Consider the following 21492-nt stretch of genomic DNA (forward strand, 5'->3'; position numbering starts at 1 on the left):
CCCGCATCGGGCTCTCTGCTCTGTTCCCCCTCTCTCTCTGCCTGCCTGTCTGCCTACTTGTGATCTCTCTGCCAAATTAAAAACTTAAATTAAAAAAATAAATAACCACAGCCTACCGTTAGGTACCTTCGTGTATGGGGAGCTGGCTACATTCAGGCTGCAGAGTTGAGGGCTCACAGGGGTAGGGGCTGTTCTGCCCGAGGAGGGGGGGCAGTGGGTGGTAGATGGTCTCCGCTGGGCATTGGGTTGGTCCAGAGTCGGGAGACCAAGGTCCAGCGATCACATTAGGTCCTCACCTTCCCGCGCCCACCCCTCCAGGTACCTCGGAGGCCGCCGGGCTTTTCTCCTCTGGCCCGGGGGCCCCTGGCGGCCCATCCACGAGGCCCAGGAGCCAGCAAGCTTCCTGCCGCAGCCGCAGCCGCAGCTGCTCCCTGCCAGGCACCGTAGCCCCGAGCCTGGCGGGCGGCGCGCCTGCCCTTGTTTGGCCACGCGGCGGCGGCGGCGGTAACGGCGCGTCCTCCCGGGCCGTCCTCCGCGGGCGTCAGAGGGAGGCGGGCGCCCCGCGCGGTGACGGCGACGCCTGCAGCCGCCGGACTCTCCACTCGCCGCCGCGGGAGAGGCCGGTGACCTCTTGGCTGCCCCGCCTAAGAGGCTCAGATGGCTCAGGCGAAGATAAACGCGAAAGCCAACGAAGGGCGCTTCTGCCGCTCCTCCTCCATGGCCGACCGCTCCAGCCGCCTGCTGGAGAGCCTGGACCAGCTGGAGCTCAGGTGAGCGGTTCGCGGGCGGAGGCCGTGCGCGGCGGGCCGGCCCGGCGCGGTCCCCGGGGGGCTGCAGCCGGGGAAGTCGCTTGCCGGAGATTCCCTCTCCGCGGAGGCGGTGCAGTTTTGTCTGGCTGTGGGTGGCTTTTCCTCTCCTACCGAGAGAAAGCGCATTCGATTTAAACAAAAACCTGTGAGCGTATTATTGGTGGCCACATTCTCACAGCTAGACCTGAGCGCTTGGAAGCGGAGAAAAATCAGAGAAGGTAAAAGTTACGGTGACGTTATTTGAGGTTAGAGACTGTGACACTCCGGGACTGCAGAACTTCTAGAATTTTCTGAGTGCCAGAATGTGGTCTTCCCAGAGGTGTTTTTTGTTTTTTGTTTTTGTTTTTTTTTCCTCTCTTTCTCTCTCTCTTCCTAGTAGGCATTTTTAAGAGCGCCAGCAATTTAGTGGTCCTCGAGGTGAGTGGTAAGTTTCCTCAAAACAGCAGAGCAAAAAATAAATCCAGGATTCCTCCGAGAGCAAGGATTAGGGACGAGTAGGACAGATGGAGGGACTGCGGCGTGAACGGTGGCTGGGTGCTTGGTGGGATAAGACCCTGCAGCTTCCATTTTCCCCTAAAACCCGGCGTGCTGTATTAACCCATTCCGTTAGTTTCTCAGTATTTACTGTGCATCTCCTCCCATAGAAGACACCTTCTTGAAAGTGCTAGTCACTGGCCTGAAAGCATAAGATAGGCAGGTTTTTCCCCCCTCCTCTTTCCTGGATAAGATTTTATTAAATAATATATAGTGTTACAGTTGTATGCAGTTTTTAAATAGTGCATAGTAAATTTTAGAAATACTTGTTTCCCTTAACAGCGTATGAAAACTTTTATGTACTCCCTGTAAATGTATCACCCAAGTTACTGTGTAGATTGTGTGCAGGTGTCGTTAAATGCAAATCTTACTAAGGCCCCACAACCCCCTGAAACTACAGCGGGTTTCCCCCCACCCCCAACAGTTTTCACCAGGTTCTGGGTGAGCAAAGAAATACGTAAGCCAAAAATTTTAAGAAAGAGTGCATGTGTGTCTTTATCTCCCTCAATTTATATACCAAAACAGTTATTTGCCAGGAAAGTGCCTAAAGAACCACAGCGTATCTCAGCAGTTGAGGCATTTATTATTATTATTATCCTGAGAAAAGGGTCAGAAGATGAGAAATTCTCCAGGAACCCTGATTTCATGGATGATAGAGAAACCTGAGCCAAAACCACATTCTAGGGTTCTGCTCAGAATGAGACAGATGAAACAAGAGAAAAGTAATGCTTCCCCATGGTTGAGCTTGATGCAATAATCCCCAGAGAAAGTGCAACAAGACTGAAGATCAGTAGTGTCCCTCTGACGAATAGTATTTCTTTTTATGTAGCAGCATTCCAAGTAAGTCACACATCTCCCCCAGATATTTTGAACTTTGAGTGTGTGTTCTCAACCATTTCGGGGCTCTCTCCCCGCTAGTCAGGAAAGATTTTTTTCTGAAAGGAATGAGGAGGACAGTGCACCTCCCTTCTTCAAGCTGAGTCATTCTCAAACTTGAATTAACACCTCATGTGTGGTAGATACAAAGACAGTCAGGTACTCATCTTTAAAAAGAAACCCTCTGGTTTTGAGTATTCGTATATTCTAATGTTTGATTAACGTGAAGTGAATTGATTACTGTATATGAGTGATTAAATTATAAGTTGCTTAATTAACCCTTGAGCTGAGGAGGAAAGACTGATTAAAGTGTGCTAATTACTGATTTTAAGGACTTCTCCAGTAATTTTAGACTTCTGTAAGCTTTGTGCCTTCCTTTGGAAAAAAAAGTGATACACCATCAAAAGTGTTTTAGAACGTAGTAAAAATAAAGAAAAATGCTAATGATGATCCATTAAAGTTCCTTTGAAACTACATGGATGGGCAGCGTCACAAAGCACCACGTTGTTAAAAACTAGCATCATGCCTACAAGATTTATTTGTAAAAGAAACATCTACGTAATTTTGCTCTAATAGTTTAATTTCATATTAAGGATGACCACTAAAGCAGTGATTTAGGTAGAATAAAACACTGTAGTTTAATACTTAAAAGTTTACATGTAGTTCCCCAACCGTATTAAATTTGTCAACTGGGGTAGAACTCCTTCCATATGAAACTGAAGACAGAATTATGCTAAGTGCTTTATGACCTAGAGTATGAACTACTGTGTACGTGATTTTTTTTTAAATATTTTATTTATTTGACAGAGAGATCACAAGCAGGCAGAGAGGCAGGCAGAGAGAGAGAGAGAGAGAGAGAGGGAAGCAGGCTCCTTGCCAAGCAGAGAGCCCAATGTGGGGCTCGATCCCAGGATCCTGGGATCATGACCTGAGCCGAAGGCAGATGCTTTAATCCACTGAGCCACCCAGGCGCCCCTGGTGTACGTGATTTTTAAATGCTTTAAAATGTTTGGCAGCATTCTACGTGTCATTGAAGGAATTCCATTTGTTTCTAATACTTTTCTCTTTCTTGACTCCACCTCATCTGCTTTCTTGTTTCCTCCTAAAAAGGTGATTCCTTTCTCTCCCAGTTTTGTTTGTTTTTTTAAGATTTTATTTTTATTTGAGAGAGGGAGAAAGCGGAGTGGGGGAGGGTGGGAATAGGAGGAGCAGAGGGGGAATCAGAGGGAGGGGAAAGATCCTCAAGTCCACTCAGCACTGAACCCCATATGGGGCTCAATCTCATAACATTGAGACCATCACCTGAACCAAAACCAAGAGTCAGACCCTTAACTGACTGAGCCACCTAGACACCCCTCTCTCCCAGTTTTTTGACCAATTCTAAATGATATCCGATTTTTGCATTCATCAGTGGCTCAAGACACTTGCTTATTACTATTAGTTTTTTAACCATTACCATAATTTATAAATAATACATGCTAACATTGATTGATTAAATGAGCAATGATTCTTCACCTTGCCCCATTCCTTTGTGGAAGTTACTATCACCTCCATTCTCTAAATGGGAAATTGAAGCATAGAAAGTTAAATGACTTGTCCAAGATCCCCCAGCCTAGAACCCAGGAAGACTGGCTGTACTGCTTAATATATTACACTCTCTGCTCAGCAGGGAGCCGGCTTCCTCCTCTCTCTCTCTGCCTGCCTCTCTGCCTACTTGTGATCTCTCTCTGTCAAATAAATAAATAAAAATCTTAAAATATATATATATATATATATATATATATATATATATATATATATATTACACCTGTATTCTCTTAAAGTTAGATGTATCTTATTGTTACCAAGGTTTGTCCCTTGATGGGTATCAAGCCAAAAGACACAGCCAAACCAAAGAATAGGAAAAGAAAGGGTTTTACTTGCAACAAGTAAAGGAGAACATGGGGGAATCATTCCCAAAGAAGCATCTCCCAGAATGACAAAAATGGGGAAGTTTTAACTGAGGCTGCATACGTATTCATGAAGATGCTTACACTGTGGGGAATACAGCATGGAAATGGGGTGACTAAGTCCGAGCCAGAGTCATGAGAGCCGGGAAGGGTCAGCATCATCAGTTCTCTGACTCCAATTGGTCTGGTATCTGAGTGCTCAAAGCGGTTTAAAACATACAGTGTATCAAGTAGTCTATCTTCACTTCTGAATATGATGAGGCTGTCTTCTGGCCTTGTGACTGTTCTCATTCTTTCACAAAATGACTGGGGCCTAAAATGACTCTACTTATGTCAAGAAAGCTATTTGTATCTTTCTTTACCCAGGGATACCTAACTCTTCTTGCTTATAGTATTTCAAAATGTAGGAATCATATATGGATGAATGTATGATTTTACTGGAAGATGTGAAAATTCCATTTATTTACTTATTTATTTTTTTGAAGGTTTTATTTTTGAGTAATCTCTACAGCCAACATGGGGCTTAAACTTACAACCCAAGAATCACATGCTCCCACCATCTGAGCCAGGTGCCCCCAAAATTCCATATAAATTGGTTCTCAAGTTCAGTAAATATCAAACACCTACTGAGGGCCAAGTACTGAGTGGCTCCTAGAAGGCTCTGGATGGTAACGAAGATGTTTGGGAGATGGGTTGTGAAAGATGGCTGAGGGGAAGATGATAGGATTGGGAGATTGATTGTTCACCAATTTCCCCAAACTGGTCATATTGTAGCTCCTTCCCCCTGCTATCAGCCATCTGCTGTGACTTCCTCAGCAGCCAGGAATGAAAGGTTGGGGCCAGGAGTGACATGGATCATTTGACCAAAAGTTTCCTGTTGCTTAAAGTTTCTTAGGGTGTGCCAGTGTCTCAGGAGTCACAAAACAGGTAGCATCATAGTTAATATTGAGCAACAGCCTATAATTTAAAAGACCATTTCTCATATACATTGTCATTTGAACCTTACAAAATCCTTTGAGGTAGAGGAGGGCACATGTATGTTATCTCTTTAGAAATGAAGGAACTGAGGTCCAGAGGGATTGCGTGGCCTGCCTAAGGCCACAGTAGTGATGAGTAGCTCCTAACACCAGTCCCATTAAACACCAGCTCCATTTTTATATTAAAGGGTCTCAGTGGTGAATGTATTTTAATATTTTGCTGATGATTAGGAAAACTTACTCAAAAATCTTATACTGCCTAGAATATAAGTGATCATTGTAACATTCTTTAGATACAAGAGTATTTTTTTTAAGGATTGATTTATTTATGAAAGAGAAAGCACAGAGGGAGGGGCAGAGGGAGAGAGAGAGAGAGAGAATCCTGAAGAAGACTAGAAGACTCCCCTCTGAGTGCAGAGCATATATAGATAGGTCTCAATCCCAGGACTCTGAGATCATGACCTGAGCCAAAATCTAGAGTCAGGCAGTCAATGAGTTGAGCCACCCAGGAATCCCACAAGAGTTTGTTTTTTTTTTTTTACTTTAATTCTTTATTTTAATTCCAATATAGTTAACATCTGGTGTGATATTAGTTTTAGGTGTACAATATAGTGATTCAGCAATTATCTACATTACTCAGTGCTCATCAAGATACGTGTGTTCTTGGGGTATCTGGCGGACTCAGAGCATGTGACTCATGATGTGGGGGTTGTAAGTTCTAGCCCCATATTGGGTGTAGCGATCACTTAAAAATTAAAAAAAAAAAAAGTAAGTGTATTCTTAATCCCCTTCACCTATTTCACCCATCCCCCTACATTCCTCCCCTCTAGTAACTGCCCATTTATTCTCTATAATTAAGACTGGTTTTTTGGTTTGTCTCTTCTCTCCCCATTTTTGTCAATTTGTTTTGTTTCTTTAAAATGCCATATATGAGGGATGCCTGGGTGGCGCAGTTGGTTGGACGACTGCCTTCGGCTCAGGGCGTGATCCTGGAGTCCCAGGATCGAGTCCCACATCAGGCTCCCAGCTCCATGGGGAGTCTGCTTCTCCCTCTGACCTTCTCCTCGCTCATGCTCTCTCTCACTGTCTCTCTCTCTCAAATAAATAAATAAAACCTTTTAAAAAATAAAATAAAATAAAATGCCATATATGAGTGAAACCATATGTAATTTATCTTGCTCTGACTGACTAACGTTGCTTAGCCTTATACTCTCAAGCTCCATCCATGTTGTTGCAAATGGTGAAATTTCATTCTTTTTTATGGCTGAATAATATTCTGTGTATCAATGGACACTTGGGCTGCTTCCATAATAATTCTGCAATAAGGGGCGCCTGGGTGGCTCAGTGGGTTAGGCCGCTGCCTTCGGCTCGGGTCATGATCTCGGGGTCCTGGGATCGAGTCCCGCGTCGGGCTCTCTGCTCAGCAGGGAGCCTGCTTCCTTCTCTCTCTCTCTCTGCCTGCCTCTCTGCCTACTTGTGATCTCTCTCTGTCAAATAAATAAATAAAAGCTTTAAAAAAAAAAAAATTCTGCAATAATCATAAAGATACATATATCCTTTCTAATTTGTGTTTTTATATTCTTTGGGTATTATAGGGTAGTTCAGTTTTTAATATTTTAAAGATTTTATTTTTAAGTAATCTCTACACCCAGCATGGAGCTTAAACCCACAAACCCAAGATCAAGTGTTATACACTCTACCAACTGAGCCATCCAGGTGCCCCCATTTTTAATTTTTTGAGGAAGCTCCATACTGTTTTCCATAGTGGCTACACCAGTTTGCATTAACACCAACAGAGCATTGAGGGTTCCTTTTTTTTTTCCTCATCCTCACCAACTCTTGTTTCTTGGGTATAAAAATATTAAATATGAGGTGGGACTATGATTTTTAGAATTTGTTTTAGAAGTTATGTTTTCGGGGGCGCCTGGGTGGCTCAGTGGGTTAAGCCGCTGCCTTTGGCTCAGGTCATGATCTCAGGGTCCTGGGATCGAGTCCCACATTGGGCTCTCTGCTCGGCAGGGAGCCTGCTTCCTCCTCTCTCTCTCTGCCTGCCTCTCTGCCTACTTGTAATCTTTCTCTGTCAAATAAATAAATAAAATCTTAAAAAAAAAAAAAAAAAAAAAACTAGGTTACTTGTTAGAAGTTATGTTTTCGGGGGGGCGCCTGGGTGGCTCAGTGGGTTAAAGCCTCTGCCTTCGGTTCAGGTCATGATCCCAGGGTTCTGGGATCGAGCTCCGCATTGGGCTCTCTGCTCAGCAGGGAACCTGCTTCCTCCTCTCTCTCTGCCTGCTTGTGATCTCTGTCTGTCAAATAAATAAATAAAATCTTAAAAAAAAAAAAAAAAGAAGTTATGTTTTCGGGGGCCCCTGAAAACAGTTGGTTAAGCATCTGACTCTTGATTTTAGCTTAGGTGTTCATCTTAGGGTCATGAATTCAAGTTCCACACTGGGTGTGGAGCCTACTTTAAAAAAAGAAAAAAAGAATTTTTTTTTTCCAAATAAATTCATGATAGGAGCATTTGCCTGTTTCGTTCCTTTTTATGAAAGTACAAATTCTTATTATTTATAAGCCTGAGTTTGTAATGGTTAAGTGTGTCATAAATACCACAAAGCTGTTTGCCAGCACCAATTGTAGACACACCACACGTGTCAACTCATAAATATAATTGTTTCAGTGCTATTAGTCATTGTGTTAAACTCTTTTTTTTAAAAAAAGATTTTATTTATTTATTTGACAGAGAGAGAGATCACAAGTAGGCAGAGAGGAGAGAGGGCAGAGAGGGAGGTACCCCTGCAGGGCTTGATCATGACCTGAGCCCAAGGCAGAGGCTTACCCCACTGAGCCACCCAGGCACCACATTGTGTTGAACTCTTAACCTGCTTTCCTTCAATCACAAACCACCCTTTCTTTTTTTTTTTTTAAAGGTTTTATTTATTTAATTGACAGACAGAGATCACAAGTAGGCAGAGAGGCAGGCAGAGAGAGAGGAGGAAGCAGGCTCCCTGCTGAGCAGAGAGCCCGAGATTTGGGACTCCATCCCAGGACCACAGGATCATGACCCGAGCTGAAGGCAGAGGCTTTAACCCACTGAGCCACCCAGGTGCCCCATAAACCACCCTTTCATTATCCCTTTTTGCATTTTCCCTTTTTCCTAAGTGAGGAAATTGAGGCAATGAGAACTTAACTGCTCAAGGTTACACAGCCTGTGAGTGGCAGAGTTAGTTTGAACAGCATGATGGAAAAGTCATCACAGCTTCACTGCCTGCTGTGAGCTAATTGATCCACAGTACCTCAGTCTGGTGAAGTTGCTCTCAGACCTCTACTTCTTTCAACAATGTGTTCTTTTTTTTTTTTAAGATTTTATTTATTTGACAGACAGAGGTCACAACTAGGCAAAGAGGCAAGCAGAAAGAGAGGAGGAAGCAGGCTCCCTCTGAGCAAAGAGCCTAATGCAGGCCTCGATCCCAGGACACTGGGATCATGACCTGAGCTGAAGGCAGAGGCTTTAACCTATTGAGCCACCGAGGCACCCCAACGGTGTGTCCTTTTGATTGCTGGCTGCAGAGACTTGTGAGGTGTGGGAGACCCGAAGACTAGCTGAGAATGTGTACTCTTCACTTTTGCCCTCATAAGAATTTTCTGACTAAAATTTCTTTCTGTCTAAGCCGGCTTCATTGCAGTTGCAGGCAGAGAGTTTTCCAGGAGTACAACCCAGGCCAGCCTTGTTATGAGGAGAAGTACTTAACCAATTTTGGAAATGTAGCTCTTCTAGGATCAGTTAGTAAAAACATAACCACCCTTCTCCGCCAAGAGAATTGTTGTCAAATGAGGTGTTAAAAAAACATGAAGGCTAAGGTGAGGTTGTCCAACATTGTCTAACCAGAGTTCCAGAAGAAAGTAATAGAATGGAGGACAGGAAATATTCGAAGATACTATGGTTAACAATTTTCCAGAACTAAATGGAAAGGTTGTAGACAGATTTATATGTGAGATGAATTTAAAGATCTCAGTGGCTGAGAAACAGTACAGATATTACTTAAATAAACTAAGTAGAGATCTATGTTCAGCTAGAGGTAACAGCAAATGTCAATGGTGCCAAAAAAACAAACCTTTGAAATCTTTACATTCTGAAGAATGGCATTTTATCTTTGCTATGAGATGAAAAAGGTATACATAAAAATGTATATAAGTTCCATAAAAGATGAAATCTGTTTTTCACAGGGAAAATGCCCTGGCAATTTCTAGTATTGGGGGAAAACAAAAACAAAAACAAAACAAACAAACAAACCAAAAAACCCCACAAGACTCAAAATTTCCATCTAATGAGTTCTGTGTTTGGCCTCATTTAATGGCAAAATGTCTTCCTTCTATGATAGACTTTTTTTTTTCCCTAGAGTGTCCCCTTTTAAACCATTTTCTTGTTAACAACTCCCTGAACTTACTGGTATAACATGTTGTAACTGAAGCCTTCCTTTTTTGAATAATATTAGATTCTCTATCATTGTACATTTGAGTACAAACTCCAATGAGTCTTGAAAAATTCATCTCTTCTTTCAGCATCCTCTCATTTACCAATCACATGATTCATCTGTGTCATTTAAACACTAGAGTCATGGTTTGTGTTTTTAGCATAAATATTTCATATTAGTGCCAACTCAGTCTCTCTCTGAGTTGTACTGGGCCCTAGTTTATCTGTCTGAGAGTTTGCGAATGTAAACTGTATAAGCACATAATGGATGGTGCTGGAAGTGGGCCTGCTGCTGTATTTTTGCTGTTTTACAGAAGACTGTTCTGGGTGGCTCAGTCATTAGGCGTCTGCCTTCAGCTCGGGTCTTAGTCCCAGGGTCCTGGGATAGAGCCCCGCGTCAGGCTCCCTGTTCACCAGGGAGTCTGCTTATCCCTCAACCCCACTCCCCCCTGCTTATGTTCTCTCTCTCTCTCGGTCGCTGTGTCTCTTTCTGTCAAATGAATAGATAAAATCTTAAAAAAAAAAAAAAAGACTTTTTTATTGTGTTTTCCAGCCACATTTGTCATGCAAGAATCTTACCAGCCCTTTGCTTTTACTAGCCCTTATAGACATAGAGTTCAACATATATTTAGTATCTTGATGAACAGAGAGACCCTATGACTTTGTGGACTCTCAGTACTATTTTGGGGTATAACAGGTGGATGGCTGTTGGGGAAAAGGCAAATGTGTGGTTGGGGTGGATAGGGTTGCCTTAAATGGAATGGACATGTGCTCAAACATTAGTGAAGTTGCTCCTTCCGTGCCCACTTAGAGCAGCAGTCAGAATTAGATATTCCATGATCTCATGTTTCTTTCTTTTTTTTTTTTTAAAGATTTTATTTATTTATTTGTCAGAGACAGAGGGAGAGAGAGCAATCGAGCACAGGCAGACAAAGAGGCAGGCAGAGGCAGAGGGAGAAGCAGGCTCCCTGCCGAGCAAAGAGCCCGATGTGGGACTCGATCCCAGGACCCTGGGATCATGACCTGAGCCGAAGGCAGCTGCTTAACCAACTGAGCCACCCAGGCATCCCTGATCTCGTGTTTCTATGGCTGTCTCAACACTGAGAATAAGTCTGTCACTGTTCATTTTGCAAAAGTTGGCAACTTATATACGGGGTAATGTATAACAAGAAGTGCCCTGAAAACAAAGCACTTGGAAATATACAGGATTTTCTTTTCTCTTCCTCTCCTGATTCCACAGACTTTTCTTTAGTGACTGGGCATGATCATATGAATGTGTAGTAAATGCATGTGTGTTTACACTTCAGGGAATTAGGGAAAGTTATGCTTCTATAGTTTGATATGGGCTTTATACCAAAAACCTACAGAGATGTTTCCTTTAAATTCAGGAAAAGAAAAAGATCTTCTGTTTAATAAAGTAAGAGGACTTTAGTCAATAATACAAAGAAAGAGATTAAAGCTCTAATTTTGTATAGATGATAACGATCATCAATCTAGAAGAATCAGGGACACCTGGGTCGCTCAGTAGGTTAAGCGTCTGTCTTCAGCTCAGGTGATGATCGCAGGGTCTGAGATGGAGTTCCACATTGGGCTCCTTACTCAGCGGGGAACCTGCTTCTCCCTCTGCCTGTTGCTCCCCCTTTTTGTGTGCTTGTGCTCTCTGTCTCTCTAACAAATAAATAAATAAAATCTTTTTTAAAAAATCTAGAAGAATCAGAATCAAAAGACAAATCATTAAGATTAATAAATCATTACCAGTTACAAGATGAACCTTACAAAAACAGCATTTCTCTAACCAGCAATAACCAGCGAGAAATTGTAATTTAAAATATGTTATTCATGGGGCACCTGGCTGACAGTCTGAAGAGCATGTGACTTTTGATCTTGGGGTCATGAGTTTGAGCCCCACATTGGATATAGAGATTACTTTTTAAAAACATTAAAAAAAGTAAATGTATTATTTACAAGAACAATATCCACAAACAATCAAAGCACTCAAAAGAGTCCACAAATACTACTCTTAAGAATACTTCAAACTGGGACGCCTGGGTGGCTCAGTTGGTTGAGCAGCTGCCTTCGGCTCAGGTCATGATCCCAGCGTCCTGGGATCGAGTCCCACATCGGGCTCCTTGCTGGCAGGGAGCCTGCTTCTCCCTCTGCCTCTTCCTGCCATTCTGTCTGCCTGTGCTCACTCTCTCCCCTCTCTCTCTGATAAATAAATAAAATCTTTTTTTAAAAAAAAAAAAAAGAATACTTCGAACTCTAATAAAGAATATAGAAGATGATCTGAATATATGGAGAGACATTATCATGCCCTTGAATAGAATGACAATATTCTAAAGATGCCAGATTTACCCCATTTCTTTGACAAACCCAATAAACTTACTTGGGAGTTAATATGGAGAATTAAAAGTCTAAATAGCTAAGTTATCTTTAAAGAAGATTTGAGGGCTGGTTCTACCAATATTAAGGCATATTACAAGGCTATTGCTATTTTTTTTAAATGTGTGTTGGTGTAAGAAGAGTCAAATATACTAGCGGATAGAATGGAGATTTCAGAGCAGACAATCTATAAATCGTTGGAGGAAAGATGGATTTGGGGTGAATATAATATTGGGGAAAAATGGTTCATTATTTGGAGAAAATAAAACAAAATCATTACCTAAACACAAACAGGTGGATTCTAGATGGACTAAGACATAAATACAAGAAGGTAAAGCAATAAAGTTAATAGGAAGAAGGGTAGGAAAACACCTATGAGCAAGGATGGGGAAAACCTGAAGTAAAACTTCAAAAGCATAAACCGTAAGGCAAAATAAAACCAAGTAAAGATTAATCTAATCACTTCAAAGTAAGGATTATCTATTCAGTGAGGATATCCTGGACAAAATTCATATTTGATAGGATGGAAGAAGATGATTATAATGTCTATAACTAACATGGGATTAATTCCTTGAGTACCCAAACCAACAAGAGGACAATAACCCCTGTTTGAAGAAGGGGAAAACAAAACAGGCAAAGGCTATGAACAGGTTAACAAAAATACGAAGAGACGTCCCAAATTATTAGTAATGAGAGACAATGCAAATTAAGTATGAACATATCACTGTGTACTTTAGTAGACTGGCAACAAATAGAAAGTTGGAAAATGCTGAGTGTTGGTAGGGCTGTGAGGACACAGGGATTCCTGTGCTTTGCTGCTGGGAATATTGCGAAGGAGTACAGGATAGGCCGCCTCCCCTTCCCCCGCCGAATGTGCCACTTTGACGTGCAGGTTATTTAGAGCTGAAGGCACTTGAGAGCCTGCAGACTCACAAGAAATTTCTGCCCCACCCTGAACCACACAGAAGAATCTAAATTAGGGGTCTTTCCCAGAATAAAGGTTATAAGCAGAGATAAATTTTATCTGAGTGGTTCATCTGTGTGGCGGGGCAAACATCTAATTACCAAACATCTGTTCTTATCACCCTGTGAAATGTAACCCTAACCGTACCCTAAGTATAACCCTAACCGTAACCTTAACCCGTACCCCCTTCTCCTTCATTTAAAATAACAATACCTCATTTTGCCTGTCTTTGGAATTTCCATGTCTATGTGAATTCCCTGTATGTACACTATTAAATTTTGTTTTCTCCTGTTAATTTGTCTCATATCAATTTGATTCTTAGTCCAGCTAAGGGGACTTGAAGGAGGAGGGTAAGAATGCTTGCTTGCTTCCTGACAATGGTCTAGTCTAGCCATTCTGGAAAGCTGTGGTAGCACTGAGTTAAATTGAGGGTGCACTTACCTTGTATCTTAGCACTTCTGCCCTGGGGTCTATTGCAAGGAGATTCTTTTTGAAGTCCACGGGGACATGTATTTGCTGAAGCATTTTGTTTTGTTTTGTTTTGTTTTTTGTGGTGATGAAAAATGAGGAGACAAAGTGAGTGTTTCCACTGGGAGAGCAGAGGTAAAATCAGGTGGATGTACATGGAAGGCTATGCAGTAATCAGAAGTGACTGATTAGATCTTTAGCTAGGAAGCTGGATGGTTCCTAACAAAATAATGCTGAGTGAAGAAAGAAACAAGGAGATATAAATTGAAAATAGACGAAAACGCAAATATATATATTGTTAAGAACAAATACAAAATAGAGAAACACTGAATAGAATGATTGCCATACGAGTGGGGAGGAAAGTGGGAGTGGGGTCAGGGGATTTAAAAACAACAGAGGGGCGCCTCGGTGGCTCAGTGGGTTAAAGCATCTGCCTTCAGCTCAGGTCATGATCTCAAGGTCCTGGGATTGAGCCCCACATTGGGCTCTCTGCTCTGCGGGAGCCTACTCCCCCCCCCCGCCTTTCTGCCTACTTGTGATCTGTCAAATAAATAAATAAATAAATAAAAATCTTTTAAAAATAAAATAAAACAACAGAATTTTTTTTTTTAAATTTTAAAGAGGGATAAAGAATTTTTGGAAAGTATTCCTAGTGATCTTTAAACTGTTGGAGCAAATGAGATGAGGAAAAGTAAACTTCCGTGTGGTAACTTTTGTTTTCCCAATTCGTATAGGGTGGAAGCTTTGAGAGAAGCAGCAACTGCTGTTGAGCAAGAGAAAGAAATCCTCCTGGAAATGATCCACAGCATCCAAAATAGCCAGGACATGAGGCAGATCAGCGACGGTAAGAGCATTTCCACAGAGGGGAGCTCATCTTTTCCATTCCTTTATGGGGTTTAGGTCCATTTTCGTTTAACTTGAGGAATTTGTACAGTTGGCTTCAGAATCTCCCATGAGCGTGGACAGCAGCTGCAGCTGTCGGCTTATTACAGGAGCCACTTACCCAAAGGGCACCTTCTGGCCTGCCCCCTCCCTCAAGGGCATGGTTGGAAATAGTCAAAAAGGCCTCCAAGCTCTGGGAGAGGTGGTCCCAACCAGTAAAAGGCAATGCCTTTGACCTCAGGTTCACATTCCTAACTTCAGTTCCTCAGAAGTTACTGGACGTTAGAAGCTGTAAAAGCAGAGAAGACAAAAAGAGAGGGCTTGGGGTGTAATTTAAGGAGAGGAAGGAGAGAGAATGCAGAGGAAAGAAATTATGGGCCCAGTAAAACCCCATTAATATAAAAACATGCTATCATTTCTATATTAAAAGCATGACTGCCTGTGGAGCAACAGGGCACTTGTGGTTTCCTCTCACTGGCAGTGTTCTTGCCAACCTGGTTGCTCCGGTGCCTCCCAAGACAAGCTGAGGGGCCAGCGGCTGGTGCCATGAGTATGCCGTTCGTCTAACTCCAGGCCCTGAACTCTTAGACATACGCAGCAGGGTCAAGATCTAGCCAGTCTGTTCACCGTCCTGGCCAAAGAGTGATGAATTAGGAAGAGAGTTACAGAACCAGGACAAAGAGGAGGTTGCTGACTTTTTCATATAAATAATGAAACGTGGATCCCTTTTCCTACATTGCCTCTCTGTGCTGGCCAAGACTTAAACCACTGGCCTGCTTAAATTTCCCTGGCAAGGATGAAGTCAGTGCCTAATTCTGAGGCCAGCTGTTTCTCCACTATCATGGCTAAGTTTGCTCAGCCAAAATTGGGGCGTTGTATTTGATTCACATGCAAAATATGCCACTCCAAAGTGTGGCTCTTTGGCATAAGAATTATTTCAAGCTGATTATTTTTGAGAAGCTGCAGATGCAGGAGAAGCTCTGGAAACAGAGTAGAAGTTATTCTTTTATAAGGGAAGTTCAAATGTATAAAGGATATTTCCATTTGTAAATGTGCCTCCCTCTGTGTACCAGGAAGAGAAGGATGACTGTAAATCCAAGAAACTCTTATCTCTGCAGAGGGCATCTCCTGAATCTGCAAAACAACCTTAACCCTGGTTTATCCTGCTTTTCCCAGTAACCTCACTCAGGAGGGGAGGGCCTTCCTCAACGTCTTAGTCCTTAGATGAACATAGTTTTTATTTTATTTTATTTTTTTTTTTTAAAGATTTTATTTTATTTATTTGAGAGAGAGAGACAGTGAGAGAGAGCATGAGCGAGGAGAAGGTCAGAGAGCGAAGCAGACTCCCCATGGAGCTGGGAGCCCGATGTGGGACTCGATCCCGGGACTCCAGAATCACGCCCTGAGCCGGAGTCAGTCATTTAACCAACTGCGCCACCCAGGCGTCCCTGAACATAGTTTTTAGAAAGGTAGTGGCTTGGGCCATCCGTCTCAGGGAGATGGGCCATCTCAGGGTCCTTAAAAATCTCCCATGTATATGTGAAATACACACATCCGTAAGCTTCTGGTTTTCTTCTTGTTGATCTTTTTATTACAGGTTTTCTCAACCAAGAACTCAGAAAGGTACAGGGGAAATTACTTTTCCTCCCCTACATGCACCTCCTTACGAGACATCCATCATGTCTCATGTCTTCTCTAACCAGCACAAAACCCTGGTCAGGTGCACTGTTCACTCTGTTAAGACTTAAACTCCATCCGAGTTACACATGCACACCTGCCCAAACTTTTTCAAATGTGACTACTAGAGAAGTCATCTGGTATCCCATGCATAAAGACTTAGGGAAGGGTCCCAGATGGCTCAGTCGGTTAATCAGTCGGTTAAGTATCCAACTCTTGATTTTGGCTCAGGTCACGATCTCAGGGTTGTGAGATCAGTCCCCATCACAGGCTGAACATGAAGCCTGCTTGAGATTCTCTCTCTCCCTCTGCCCCTCCCCTGCCTGCATGAAGATGTGCATATTCCCTCCTCTCCCTCCCTCTCTCTCTCTCTCTCTCTCTCTCAAAATAAATAAATAAATAAATGAATAAAAGAAGAAAGACCTTCAGGGAAAGGTATTCTGCAACCTCTCTCTGTAATATAATACAGTTCATCAGTTAATCTTATGTGATATCATTTTGACTTTTACCTTTAAGAATTTCATAGCCGAGGCACTTACAGAAAATAGCTTTAGCCACAAATAAGTGCCTTTAGTGTTCTCAACATTGGTAAGTTTATGTCTTATATTGATGGCTGTTTCAAACTTTCTACGTTTAGGAGAAAGAGAAGAATTAAATCTGACGGCCAACCGTTTGATGGGACGAACCCTCACCGTTGAAGTTTCAGTAGAAACAATTAGGAACCCCCAGCAGCAAGAATCCCTAAAGCATGCCACCAGGATCATTGATGAGGTAGTCAGTAAGTTTCTGGATGATCTGGGAAATGCCAAGAGTCACTTGATGTCACTATACAGTGCGTGTTCATCCGAGGTGCCACCTGGGCCTGTTGACCAGAAGTTTCAGTCCATAGTAATCGGCTGTGCTCTTGAAGATCAGAAGAAAATTAAGAGAAGATTAGAGACTCTGCTTAGAAATATTGAAAACTCTGACAAGGCCATCAAGCTGTTAGAGCATTCCAAAGGAGCTGGTTCCAAAACTCTGCAACAAAATGCAGAAGGCAAATTTAATTAGTTTTGAAACAGAGGAGCACTCACAAATAATGACATGAAAATGATTAAACATTAGTTCTTTGTGTTAGGTGTAACGTTTGATACCGATTGTTGTTTCACATGAGGAAAATACTCCAGTGTCATCAGTTTTGTGAATAACACAATTAAAACTAGAAATATTTTAATTATCTTTCTAGAAGTTTTTAGATTGAATTCTTGTCTTGTATTAGGCTCTAGCACCTAATATATATAATATATATTTTTTACTGTACTGTGGATGAATATTTACTATATAGGAGAGAGTAACTGCTCAGCCAGGGCCAAAAGCATTCTTGTTCTTTCCTGGGCTTTGTCTGGCAAGGAGACACTTGGGCACATGGGGCATTTGGTTAACTAAAAATTCTTGACCTTAAGCAGCATGCAAACTTACCACTCATCTACTATTAGCTAAGTAGTGTGTTCAGAAGGACGAAAGGAATCACAAAATAAGAGTCTTTCCCAACATCATCCTTTTCATAAAGTACTTTTTTTGGATATCTTTTTCAAATTATTTTGAATTTCAGATTTATGCATCTGATAATATGAATATATTTCTTGATATATATGAAAACATGACATAAAATGTGAGAGAATTCAAATCTAATGTTATCACTGTGAACAACTATATGTCCACTTCATCTTTTTCCAAATGCATCATTTCTCTAAATTTTTAATCATTATGGAAGTACAATGTTGTAATTTGCCTTTTTTTAAAAATGCTGCTATAAAGTCTACTTGTCAACTTTAAAACCTCTATTCTGTATAGTTGTATAATTTACTTCCTCACTCCCCTTACTAGACATTTAGGTTGTTTCCAATTTGTTGCTTATTCCTACAACATATTTATATACAGAGACTTTTTTCCTTCTTTCTTTTGTTTTTGATTTTCTTTGTATAAACTCCCAGTACTGGGATTTACAGGGTCAAAGGTTACATGCATTTTCATGGCCTGACATATATCCAAATTTTTTTGTATGAGAGTTACGTCAATTTGTACTGTCTTTAGTAATTAAAATGTAGCTGTTTCACTAGAAGCTTTCCAGAGTTGAGCGTTATTTTTTCTAACATTAGATATAAAACACCTTAATTTTGTTTGCATTTTATTTCCTAGCAAGATTGACCAATGTAGGGCCCCTGGGTGCTCAGTTGGTTAAGCGACTGCCTTTGGCTCAGGTCATGATCCCAGAGTCCTGGGATCGAGTCCCGCATCAGGCTCCCAACAACATGGGGAGTCTGCTTCTCCCTCTGACCTCCCCTCTCATGCTCTCTCTCACAAGTAAATAAAATCTTAAAAAAAAAAAGATTGAACAATGTATGGATTATTCTTTTATCTGTGATACATGAAGCAACTATAGAACACTTTCATTTGTTTGAAGTAACTAATGTTGTTGATACACAGAAACCTCAGCTGCTCCTCAAATACTACTTCAAAAATGAAATATATCAAATTCAGTCTTCATGAGAATGTAGGTATTCTTTCACACTGGGGGGAAAAAAAGTCAAGATCCAGATTGGCTTTATATATTTAGATCTCTCAATGCAAACAATATTGAGCTTCATTTTCTGGGCAAAATGTCAAATTAGTCTCTCTTCATAAAAAGCAATTATAATCTGAGAACATTATGGTTTTGATTACCATTGCTAAGTCTGCCTCATCTAAATCTTTCCATTTCATGGGAAATAGTCATTCTCATTGATAACTGTGGTAAAGCCTCTTAATTTGTCAGTTGACTCCCATTTGCTATCATCAGGTTCACTGTCAGATAAAGGTTTTCTTTTTGTCCCATCTTTATCAGCTTCTTGAAAATTAAGAAGCAACAATTAAGTTTTCTTCAGGTTCTCAAGGACTGTCAGCATCTTTAAATCCCTTCCACCCTGAGAAATATTCCCCTCTCCCATTCACTCTGTGTCAGCCTAGGACATTTTCTTTCTTCCTTTTTTTTTTCTTTAAGGTTTTATTTAATTATTATTATAATTACTATTTAATTATTATTACAGCAGACTCCCTGTGGAACCGGGAGCCCAACATGGGGCTCCATCCCAGGACTCTGGGATCATGACCTGAGCCCAAGGCAGCTGCTTAGCCGACTGACCCACCCAGGCACCCCAGTCTAGGACATTTTCTACCACAAACTATTTGGGCTCTACCTCCTCAACTTTTGTACTCTTCACATTGTTCTTCTCCCATTTTTTGCAATGGAGTTTTATTGGAGGCCATTCATTCTCACTGACCTGAAGAGCTGTGATCTACCATCTCCAAGCTGCCTCAGTCCCTAGCCCACAGCCAAGGGGATCAAGGAGCAGGGACCTGAATGTGTTGATTCTTAACATTTTTATTTATTATAAGAATGGAAGTGGGCCCCCTGGGTGGCTCAGACAGTTGAGCATACGAATCTTCTTTTCTTTTCTTTTCTTTTTTAAAGATTTTATTTCTTTATTTGACAGACAGAGATCACAAGTAGGCAGAGAGGAAAGGAAGCAGGCTCCCTGCCAAGCAGAGAGCCTGATGGGGGGCTCGATCCCAGAACTCTGGGATCATGACCGGAGCCGAAGGCAGAAGTTTTAACCCACTGAGCCACCCAGGCGCCCCCAAATCTTTTTTTCAGACCAGGTCATGACCTTATAGTCATGAGATGGAGCCCCACCTTGGCTCTGAGCTCAGCACTGTCTGCTTGAGGTTCTCTCTCCCTCTCCCTCTGCCCCTTCCCTGCTCAGTTTCTTTACACCCATCCCTCAGATAAATAAATACTTTAAACAAAAAAAAAAAAGGGAAATGTAATTGCTTTTTAAATGATGGAACTACCAAGAGTCACACTTTACTTTCATCTGTCTTCTTTTAGATAGATAATAGTTTGGGAGTATAATGGAATTCGGAGTATATTAGTCTTTTAGTCATTCCAATTTCATACCCTATTTCTAGAACGGAGCATACAATCTTAGGGCAGCCCTGCTGCTGTCCCTCATGAGAACTGCTTCCCAGGAAATGTCCCCATTCCCACCCTGGCTCTTCTCTTCAGCTGGCAGGACCTGCCAAGGAGTTGACAGAAGAACACTCAATGAGCATCAACTTAAGGACAGAATGGCAATACTGCCCAGTGTAAATCTGTCAAATGTAGAATTGACCCTCCTCATATTTTAATGTAGGAACCCTTGACATTAAAAAAAGAAAAAAAAAAAAGATGAAGGAAAAAAATTCTGAAAGCTTTCAGAGGGCTAGGAAGGAAGGAAGAGAGCTAACTGTAGTGAGTGACCTGGGCCTTGCCCCTTGCTTCCTTCCTGGTATTGGGAAGAGTACTGCATCCTCTAGGGGGCACTCTTCATGCTGTCTTCCACAGGAATGAATGCCGTCCTTCAGGGATACATTAGCCATTAGCTATTCTGAAGAGGAACGGGATGAGTGCAGACTGGATCCTCTGTATTGATGCGGCTAGCACTCCGACTCAAAATGCTCAGAATTCACCCTAAAGAGATGATCAACTAATTAGAGAACTCTGCTTCAACACTTTAAAATTGCAAAGTATGAAAGAATTTAACAACCTCTGAAAGTAATAGGGTTAAGGATCCAGCAAACAATTACATGTGATGATTTTTAAGTAGCAAATACCCATGCATGTGTCCCTTTCAAATGACTGATTGTGACAAATGCTGATACATTTGGAGCGCACATATGTGATAATGCTATTTTTGAAGGCTGGATTTTGTAATTATTCAAAGACAAAAACGAAAGCAAAAGCTGAGAATTTTGGAAGAGAAAAGGCAACAAGGACAGTAGTGAGCTTGAACTTGTTTGTATCTACTCAGAACAAGCAAGCAAATGAAATGGACCTCTCTTTAGGGACACGACCACATTCTTCAGTTTTCAGTCATGACCAAAGAGTAAGCAACTTGAATTGGGCCACACCAATCTTCAATTATCCAACTCAAACCACTAAGTATTGGTAGCGCCTGGCTCAGTCAATAAAGCATGCAACTCTTGATCTCAGGTTTGTGAGTTCAAGCCCCATGCTGGTTGTGGAGCTTACTTAAAAACTTAACAAATTTAAAAAAACAAACAAACAAACAACTAAACTAAGTATTGTAGCAAGCATATTTCACTTGCATATAGTTGGCATTCAAATCACGATGGCATTCACTAACAGCTGTTTGGTGAGGGCCAATTTCAGTATCTAGTCCAGCTTTAATATGAAACTAAATTGGGCACAATTTGTGCAGGAATTCGACAAAGGCTGTCAGAAAATATTGAAAAACCTGGCACTGGAAAACTGACCTAGAATTTGGATCCAGGCAGTATTATAAATACATCTCTAAATGTAATCACCAGACCTCAGGACTAAAGATGGCACAGCCCTAGGATAGAACGCATGAAGCCGCTTTAAGCTTTGCTGCAGAAATACCTGGTGAGCTCCCAACTCTAGCTCTTATCAGGCAAGGGCCCCAAG

The 21492-nt window shown here is 41.6% G+C and overlaps 1 protein-coding gene across 1 annotated transcript; it reads left to right on the top strand.

The window, feature by feature from the left end:
* Positions 1–591: 591 nt before the first annotated feature.
* BAG2 (BAG cochaperone 2) lies at positions 592–18087 on the top strand. The gene is made up of 3 exons (XM_044253527.1): positions 592–770; positions 14162–14271; positions 16624–18087. Exons 1-3 carry the CDS (start codon positions 658–660, stop codon positions 17034–17036), a joined length of 636 nt encoding a protein of 211 aa, XP_044109462.1. The 5' UTR covers positions 592–657; the 3' UTR covers positions 17037–18087.
* Positions 18088–21492: the final 3405 nt, after the last annotated feature.

The sequence above is a fragment of the Neovison vison genome, chromosome 1 (genome assembly GCF_020171115.1).
Source record: "Neovison vison isolate M4711 chromosome 1, ASM_NN_V1, whole genome shotgun sequence".
Classification (NCBI taxonomy): domain Eukaryota; kingdom Metazoa; phylum Chordata; class Mammalia; order Carnivora; family Mustelidae; genus Neogale; species Neogale vison.

Bases quoted from the DNA above. Each gene is read 5' to 3' on its own strand.
- BAG2 (XM_044253527.1), top strand. From the start codon at position 658: ATGGCTCAGGCGAAGATAAACGCGAAAGCCAACGAAGGGCGCTTCTGC. The intron at 771-14,161 runs GTGAGCGGTTCG...CAATTCGTATAG, and splicing joins CTGGACCAGCTGGAGCTCAG to GGTGGAAGCTTTGAGAGAAG. The intron at 14,272-16,623 runs GTAAGAGCATTT...TTCTACGTTTAG, and splicing joins CATGAGGCAGATCAGCGACG to GAGAAAGAGAAGAATTAAAT.